General features: G+C 38.2%; 3 protein-coding genes and 1 long non-coding RNA gene across 7 annotated transcripts in view; 2 read left to right on the forward strand and 2 right to left on the reverse strand.

The window, feature by feature from the left end:
- The window catches only part of LOC111326703 (small subunit processome component 20 homolog), a 39,039-nt gene extending 36,664 nt beyond the window's left edge, over nucleotides 1-2,375 (forward strand). For all 4 annotated transcript variants that reach the window (XM_088734573.1, XM_088734575.1, XM_088734574.1 and 1 more), the window contains exons 38-40: nucleotides 25-151; nucleotides 542-687; nucleotides 2,023-2,375. In XM_088734573.1, the coding sequence (XP_088590699.1) occupies nucleotides 25-151; nucleotides 542-687; nucleotides 2,023-2,157 (408 nt within the window). In that variant the 3' untranslated portion in view covers nucleotides 2,158-2,375. The remainder of the gene's footprint in view (nucleotides 1-24; nucleotides 152-541; nucleotides 688-2,022) is intronic.
- Nucleotides 2,376-2,804: 429 nt separating this feature from the next.
- Nucleotides 2,805-4,584, reverse strand: LOC111326705 (adenosine receptor A2a). Its single transcript, XM_022930760.2, has one exon. The coding sequence runs from the start codon at nucleotides 3,939-3,941 to the stop codon at nucleotides 2,925-2,927; it is 1,017 nt and encodes a 338-aa protein (XP_022786495.1). The 5' UTR covers nucleotides 3,942-4,584; the 3' UTR covers nucleotides 2,805-2,924.
- Nucleotides 4,585-4,849: 265 nt separating this feature from the next.
- Nucleotides 4,850-5,339, reverse strand: LOC148741148 (uncharacterized). Its single transcript, XR_015992101.1, has 2 exons — nucleotides 5,223-5,339; nucleotides 4,850-5,054 (listed from the first exon to the last, which is right to left on the reverse strand). It is a non-coding gene; the product is annotated as an uncharacterized LOC148741148 (long non-coding RNA).
- A 4-nt stretch (nucleotides 5,340-5,343) lies between these two features.
- Nucleotides 5,344-6,805, forward strand: LOC111326706 (bifunctional arginine demethylase and lysyl-hydroxylase JMJD6-A). The gene has a single exon (XM_088734606.1). The coding sequence runs from the start codon at nucleotides 5,432-5,434 to the stop codon at nucleotides 6,500-6,502; it is 1,071 nt and encodes a 356-aa protein (XP_088590732.1). The 5' UTR covers nucleotides 5,344-5,431; the 3' UTR covers nucleotides 6,503-6,805.
- Nucleotides 6,806-8,610: the final 1,805 nt, after the last annotated feature.

The raw sequence follows: 8,610 nt of genomic DNA on the forward strand, positions 1-8,610 counted from the left end.
CTGGTGTTGTTGATTAATTTTCAGAGATCCTGTGTTTTGAGATGGCTCGCTGCAGTGTCTATAAATTTAGGAAAAGATGCCATTGAATCACATCTAGTGGATATCCTAGGTCCAGTTTACCGAGAGTTGGAATTAGTCACTAGTTATAAAGGTAACTGGCTCGCTGGTAATCGTTTACATCATTGAGTCCAAGGCATAACTATCTACCGCGAAGTTTTCAAACATTTTGCAACTTTCAAAGTGATGTTCAATGCAAATTAAGAACGTGAAACAATGAGAAATGTGATTCCTTAAGGGAGATTTGCCAACCCTACAATTTGCGAGTTTGCGTTGGAGCGATCTTTCACTGAGACACATTGAAGTTTTTTTTTTTTTGCGACGAAGGCCAATATTCCCAGTGGAGGAACTTTGTAGTAGATTGTCAAAGAAATCTAGGATTGCAGTGGTTTTGCTTTACTTTGACTTGTGTTTGGTCCCTAAAACCCGCGCCAGTTTCTCAACCGATTGGATGCATAACTGCATATCTCATTCCTTTCTACAGATTCCGATTTGGTGAAACTTGCTCAGGAAGTGCTGGAACTCATCAAAAGTCTTGTCGAACGGGAAACATTCTCGTGGGCCTACGCCAATCTTCAGCAAACCGCCACCGAAGCGCGGGAAACGAGAAAGAGAAAGACTGCGCTTGAGGTAAGTTGCGCGAGGAAAATTTACTACTTTACAAACTTATTGAGAAACGCGTGAATTTTGTCTTTTCTTTTCCTTTGATGGACCCGTTTCCGTGTGATGTGCAGTTAAGTCAAATTCAAATGAGCAGATACAACAAAACAGAGGCGAACGACGACGAGTTTGAATGCAAGAGTGGCATGATATTTGCATTGATCTCTAATGGTAATTGAAATGAGTGGAGTGCAATTTGTATAGGTAATCACATGATTTCGAGTGCAATTCGGAATAAATAAGCACAAGTAAAAATTTTTTGAGACTCACAAAATTGCATGAGCCCGTAGGGCGAGTGCAATTTGTGGTCTTTGAAAAAATTTACAATTTTTTATTTTTCCCAAATTGCACGAGAAAATCATGCTATTACGTATTAATAATCTACATGAAAAAATAAGAGGAAGCTTCTCATAACTATGCAGTAGAAAAGCGCGCGCATCACGTGCAAAAATAGTTTATTCAAACCCTGCAAGTGACATTGACCTTGACATTGACCAATCATTCTGACCAATCAGAATGTCTGGTTTGTTTCTTTCTTTGCACTGAATTAACCCTCTTCTGCACTGAATTAACTCTCTTCTGCACTGAATTAACTGAAAGCTGCATTCATCTTAACCAATCAGAGCTGAGAAGTGTTTTCTTGTATATTATTAGGGCTGAAATCATACGCGTGATTTGAAAACACAAGTATGATTTCAGACCAAAATTGCACGACACGAGGTTCAATCACCACTTTATTGCATCCATTTTGAAATCGCCCAAATACAGGACTTGGTCAATTCAAATATTTCATTGATGCAGTACTGAGCCGGTTTTGAAATGAAAAGCGGAACCGAAAATGCTTTTACATCTTTTTTATGCAAAACAGAAAGACTTTGATGTTATATGTCAAAAACTCAGTCAAGCGTAAAATAATGCGATTTAGAGCAAAAAATGGTGCGATTCGTGAATAAATCGCACAAATTAGAGCCAATCAGATTACAGGGACCACCAGTGATTTCAAAATGCACGTAATAAAGTGGAAAACAAAGACGTAATTATCTTTGGTCAGAATATCTCATTTTTATTGTGAGCTCGGATTTGTCATATTCACATCTTTTTCTTATTCGCTTTAAATTCGTACATTTCTCTAATATTCGGTAATATTCCAATGAATAGTGAAACATTTACACCAGGATGTAAATAGTGAAATTGTAACTTCAGCTAAAAGCATCAAAGCAGTTGGACATTTCTCTGTCTCAAAATATCATGCTCTCTACTCATCTATTGATTTATATTTACATCTTCATTATTTTGGTTTTTTAGGCAGTGGCCGATCCAGTAAAGAGTGCTCGTAGAAAGCTTAAGAAGAATTTGGCGAAGAAGGTGACAAGGAAAAGGAAAATTGATGCTCACAAGCCGGAAAGGAAGATAAAAGCGCCCCGAATGCAGGAACTTTGACTCGTACAAACGCAGCATTATTTTTTACCTTGCGCGGACCCATGAGCTGCAAGCTCCTTGCCAATTACTGAAACAAAATCATTTTAAAATTTGACGAAATCATTTCATGTCATATAGTTTTGCGGTCAAGTGTTTCAGAAATTACTGTAGCTCTGCTGTCACATAAAATGAATTAAATAAAACGCCTGTCCGCAGGTTGTCAGTTTGCTAAAAGAAAACCTCATTAGTTCGATGCAGCTGGAATTTAGCACTATCTTTGTTTTCCTTGCGTTGATTTAATTTTCGCCAATTTCAAGTTAACATTTATTATTGGGAGATGGGTTAAACTTGATATCCGTAAAACAGTGCTCGATACATATGGTAGAGCGAGTATAACGTGTTTTAGGCAGAAAAAATCAATCAACTACATTTCATCCTGCAGACCTATTTCGTGGTTGCCCACTCATTATTATTCTGAGATGTGTAGATTCATGCGTTTTTAAGTTTTTCGCGATTCTTGCAAACAACAACTGAACGGAAAACGAAACACAATCAATGTCTTCGTTTTGTCAGTTGTCTTCGTCAAATTATTCATACTATGATAACCACTATTATTGTTACCTTAAAAATTGTTTTAATAATTACATTTCTCTATTTCTCCCCCCCCCCCCCCCCTTTTTTTTTGTGGTTTCATAAAATGTCGGAAATTTTAAACCAAGACTTGCATTAGAATCGGAAGCTGGAGGACAGTTCCCAGCTTTTGGTCAGTTATTGCTTATTCTACCTCGCTACAATTTTGTATCGAAGCTCTGGTTCCGTTTGAATCTTTTCTTGATCTTAGTGCAACCCTGAAAAATCCTTTCAACAAAACATTTCCACACTTGCTTGTACTTCTCGAGTCGCCAACAAAACATAAAGGGATTCATAACAGAGTTCAAATAAGTAAATGTTGACTCCAATACCATCGCCGAGATTAACACCTTTGGTTCAGAGTAACAAGGGATACAGAAATACACTAAGCCTGTCAACACACAAAATGGGGTTATGACGAACAGCGATGCAGCAATTACAATCATTAATCTTTTCGCAAGATTCATTTCTTTATCGGTGAAACTTCTATGACAGACTCGTACGCTGTTGCCCATGATCCTCCTTTTCCACAGTTTGTTGTATTTATAAAGTTGATACAGAATAAAAATGTATAGATCAAAAGTGATATTTAGAAGGACTACCATTTGAATCCCAAATACAAGGCTTATTATGAAGAACTTGTTTTCAAACAAGAAGGCTGCGATTCCAAAGCAGATAAAGTAACACCACACAAGAAACAATGCCTGGTTGACTCGTCGACAGGTAATGATGGCTTTGTACCTCAGAGGCGTTACAACTGCGCAAAACCTGTCCATCGACAAAAGCATAAGATGTGCCAGCGATGCTCCGACTAGGGTAGTTCCAAGGGAATTTGTTACGTGTAATGGAAACGCGAGCTTTTTATCGACGGCTATTGTCAAAATCCAGTATGCGTTGAGCGGGGACAAAACCAAACCAACAAATAAGTCGGCGACAGCCATCGATTGAAGAATGAAATTCGAAGGTGATGAGCGCAACTTTCTCAATGGATCTTTCCATACTGCAAAGACCACAAACGCATTCCCAAAGGTGATTAGAGGCGACATTGCGCATAAAATGATACCTTGAATCCAAGCCAAAATAACTACTAAATTCTGTTGATTCTTGAGAAGTATGTTTGCTGCAGCGTTGCCGCTTAAGTGCCAGAAGTCAGTGTGGTTGAATATTGACGCCATATATTTTTTTCTATGTTACAGTTTTGATCTGGACGTGAAGGTGATTCATTTCAATTGATTCCGCCTTAGTTTGCATCGAGAAAGGGGAAACGCGTGTTTTAAAGGGGCACCCAATTACAGATAAAGCAATCAAGGTTTCGCTTTTTGTTTACTTAGAGTTGTTTTAACTACAAGCCCAATTTAGTAGTCTATAGGTAATTTGTTCAAGAGAGAATCCGTGACAGCTTACGACAATAATCAGACACCAGTTTTTGTACTTGGGCAAATTCCACTTTTCTGACCATTACGTTAAGTTGTCCTGGCCTCGATTCAGTATACTTTCTATTCGTAGACGCGCATTCATCACAAAAGATTATGCCAATTTTGCCAGTTGCACTTAAAATCACCGGATATTAATTGTTCAGGCGGAGGACATTCAGGAAATTAAAACTCCCTCGGTTGAATTTTAATTTATAAAGGGGGTAAGTTTCTAAAGAAACTGTGGTGCTACGTCGGTGGTAATTTGGTAATATCAACTAAGTTGATAACAAGGTAATTTGGTAATATCAACTAAGTTGAAATTGTAAAGTTGGCCACCGTAAAGAGTTAAAAGCTGGCGTTTCGAGCGTTAGCCCTTCGTCACTAAAAAGCTAACGCTCGAAACGGCTGCCTTTTAGCTCTTTACGGTGGCCAATTTACAATTTCAACTCAGTTGATATTACCAAATTACCTTGAATTTTAATTTACCTTATGTTCAATATATAAAAAAACAAAACAAAACAAAACAAAACAAAACAAAACAAGCCAATCAGCTCCTCTGAGGAATAGGGGCTTATAAGTACGCCATCATGGCGACGTGGGTTCAGTTTATATTAAAATTTTTCATTAAGAAGGAAGGATCTAGAACACCAAAAAGAAATAACAGCAAATGCTTAAAAAGCCGTGTATTATGTCACTGAATGCCAGAAAGAGAAGAGCAAACCTCACGCTCTTTTTTTCCTCAACTTCAAACTCACCGGACTTGACGGATATGTTCGTTCTGCCTTTTCATCAGGAACAGCTGGTTTTAGAATTTCTTAGTTAAACATGTGGTTCAAGAACTTTTCCGGATTCTGTGCGGCAAACACAATTCACCTGCAATGGCAAAAAACATTGAAGGATTTATGGTGAATTCGCCTCATTGCAAGTTCGCCCCCTATCACCTTTGCGAGTTCATGAAGTAGTTCGCCCCCTCCGTTACCAACTCGTTTTACTTTAGGAGGTGAACTTGCAAAAGTGATATTGGGCGAATTCATCAGTTACCTTATGGATGTCCAAGGACGGTTTTGTATGAATTGTGATGGCTAGGTACACCCTGTGACGGTTACAGATGTCTACTGTACGGTTGCTCAGGATCAGGAGTGACTGGCGACGGCGAATGGGGGACAACCGAGAAAGCCTGGACAAGATTGTTATTTCTTCCAGTCTCTTCTCGCGAATTTGGACTGCAATGGCGGACGACTGTATCAAACATGAGACGGTATCGCAAACTCTATCATTTACTCAGGAATTTCGACCGTGTAAAAGTGAAAGTGCGCCCTCACTTAAAAATGAAAGAATGCTATGAAGTTTCACAACACAGGAAAGAAGTAGCGTCGATAGTCGAGGGATTACGCTTTATTTGGAGCGCTAACAAGTTCAAATGCAATGTGGATAACATCTTCACGAACGACGTTTCTTTGAAAGAATTTCGGGATCGCTTTGAAAAAGGTAATATTCCAGTGGTGATAAGTGAACGTCATGGTGATCATGCTAATTTACCACGGTATTCTTTCCCAGCTTCGGTACGATTGTACAGTTTCTTCAAGCTATTTAAAGATAGATACTTTGAATGTGGGGAAGATAGCGATGGTTATTCAATAGAGATCAAATTGAAAGATTTTCTTACCTACACGAGACGATGCAAAGACCGATTTCCGCTATATATTTTTGATGCTTGGATACCCCACTGGAAAGGTGCACCAAGGAAACGAATTTTGATCGAAAAATTGTTTCAGAAACCCAGGTTTTTCAAACAGGATTATATGGCGTGCCTGAGGAAAGAAGAACGCCCGCCTTGGAAGTGGTTGTTGATAGGTCCGAAGTATTCAGGAACGGTAGTTCATGTTGATCCTCTTGGGACGAGTGCGTGGAACAGACTGTTATTCGGAGAGAAACTTTGGCTTTTTTTTCCACCAGAAACACCAGCTGACATGCTTAAAGGGAATCAAAATGGCTCATGCTGTGAAGAAGCTAGTGATTGGCTCATAAATATCTACCCCAGAATGCAAAGCAACTCCTGGTCCCAGGAATATAAACCATTGGTCACACTTCAATACCCTGGAGATGTTATTTTTGTCCCTGCTGGATGGTGGCATGTTGTACTTAATTTAAGAACCAGTGTAGCAGTGACCCAAAATTTTGTTAGTAAGGATAATTTTACAGTGGCGTGGGAACTTACTTCCAAGGAAAAGCCAGATCTAGCATTACTCTGGTCAGAAGCTCTACTGAAGTGTAACCCAGCAAGTGTTACACCATTCCAATTGAGTTCAGATTTGATATGATTCTAATTGATGTCATATTGCTGTATGGGAATTTCGATATATGGGGGAGGGGGGTGTTTTGAGAAGTTCAGGGGTGCACTCCTTATTTGGTGTTGTCCATTTCCACAAATGTGAAGTTGTTAACAAACATGGAATCTGTTAGTCCCCTTTAGAAGCTTTTAATTTCTTCTGAAATCATACTATACTGAAATGTACATGCTGCAAGTTAACACAAGAAGGAGTCAAGACTGTTATAAACAGGATTATTGTTTTATATCCATGGCATGAAAATGGATTTTCAATAAAGGCCCATCGAGTCTCTTATGTCAAGTCACATCTCTTTTATAGGCAACAGATTATTTCTGCTTGCTTGTGTGTTTCCCCATTTCATTTTATTCAGGATGTTTGCTAAAGAATTTGAGTGCCCTTGCAAATAATTATTTCTTGGAGAGCAATGTTCCTTTAGAATATTCTATACCTACTATAGGATTTTTGATTCAAAGGTGAAAATTGTTTTTATATGAGTAGATCATCCTGAGAAGATCTTAAGATTTCTGAAAAATTCAAGACATTCTAAGGAGTTTCCAACACAACCTTGTAATGCTTTTGGAGATTTAAGGGAAATGAGGACTGTCGACAAAGCCAGGTGTTTCTTTGGATTGTTGCAAGCTTGTTGCTTTGCACAACCAAAAAATCATTTAAAAAAGATAACAGCCAAGAGGTGTTAGTAGTACAAGAATTTTAATCAGGTATGAGAAACTGGAGAACAGACATGAGTCTGTAAAGGAGCCCTGGTCTGCATGATATCGGCAGTCAACTGTCTGTGGACAGGCATTACACTTACTCCAAAGTTCTCAAAGCTGACAGGTGTACATTAAACTGGATTTTATAAGTCCTGGATTAGAGATCAGTTGGAAAGTGTGTTGCAGGCTCCAGGCTTCATTAACTGCATCCTGAGCTTTACATTTTTGCAAACAATATATTACAAAGAAACTGATACCATTTAGGTTAGGCACTTTCTTTTGACAGGAGGAGATAATTAACTTGAAAAAAGAAAATCTTTCTAAATGTTTTGTCCTGACTCAGATGAGATATGATATTTGCAATCTAGATGAAAACAAGGCAATGAAATGTATTTTGGATATATCAACAAAGTTGAAATGGTAAATTGGCCACCGTAACGATTACAAAAGCTGACGTTTCGAGCGTTAGCCCTTTGTCCATTTCAACTTTGTTGATATATCCAAATTATTCTGTTACCCCCACCGACGCAGCCCCAAACAGTTTCTTTCGAAACTATCAGCCTTTATTCAATGAAATGTATTGCAAACTACTGGTGTAGGAAAAAAACCTAGCAAAGTACCAGTTTTTGGAACACAAGCCAAAATTCTTTGAAAACAATGTCTTGGATTTACCTCATATCACCTGCCTCACTAAAATCGTTTCAGGTGAGCGGTAACCACTCATGAAGGAGAATTTGAAGTTGTCACATCCATCCCAGGGGAAGAGCATAGACATGTAGCTGCCTACAGAGACAGAGCCATTGTTTATGAAGTATGCAGAGTCAATGATGCTAAATATATATAATCATGTTCCATGAAAACTTAAGCCGTGATTAGATGATTTTTTTTCAAAGTTTGTCATGTTTGTTACCACCAACATATAAATTACTTCAGAGAAAAAATAATTCTTTAATATTATCAGTTTGCATATTTAACTGGTTAGAGTATATTTTCAAGAAAATGTTATTTTCATATATATGCTTTCTTCGAATTATATATTGGCTCAATGTTAATCAACAACACATGAAGTCATTTCTTGATATGAGATTTAATTGTTTGTAGCGAGTGTTGAAGAGATATTATACCTTTACATACATATAATTTTTTATATGTCTAATAATAGATATATATTTTTTTCCAGTGTGACGTAATCTGTGGTCACGGGTCGTTTATATGAGCAACGTAATCAGCATCGCGCTTAAGACGCGGTCGAGGCTTAGCTTCGACGAAGTGTGAGCGCCAACTGCGGCAAAAGTAAGCGCTGGAAAGACAGACATCTATTCGCGCGCTTTCTACGTTCAAGATAGTTACCATATTTGGTGATGTAGACAATCAAATGCCAAATTT

The sequence above is a fragment of the Stylophora pistillata genome, chromosome 1 (genome assembly GCF_964205215.1).
Source record: "Stylophora pistillata chromosome 1, jaStyPist1.2, whole genome shotgun sequence".
In the NCBI taxonomy this organism is placed as follows: domain Eukaryota; kingdom Metazoa; phylum Cnidaria; class Anthozoa; order Scleractinia; family Pocilloporidae; genus Stylophora; species Stylophora pistillata.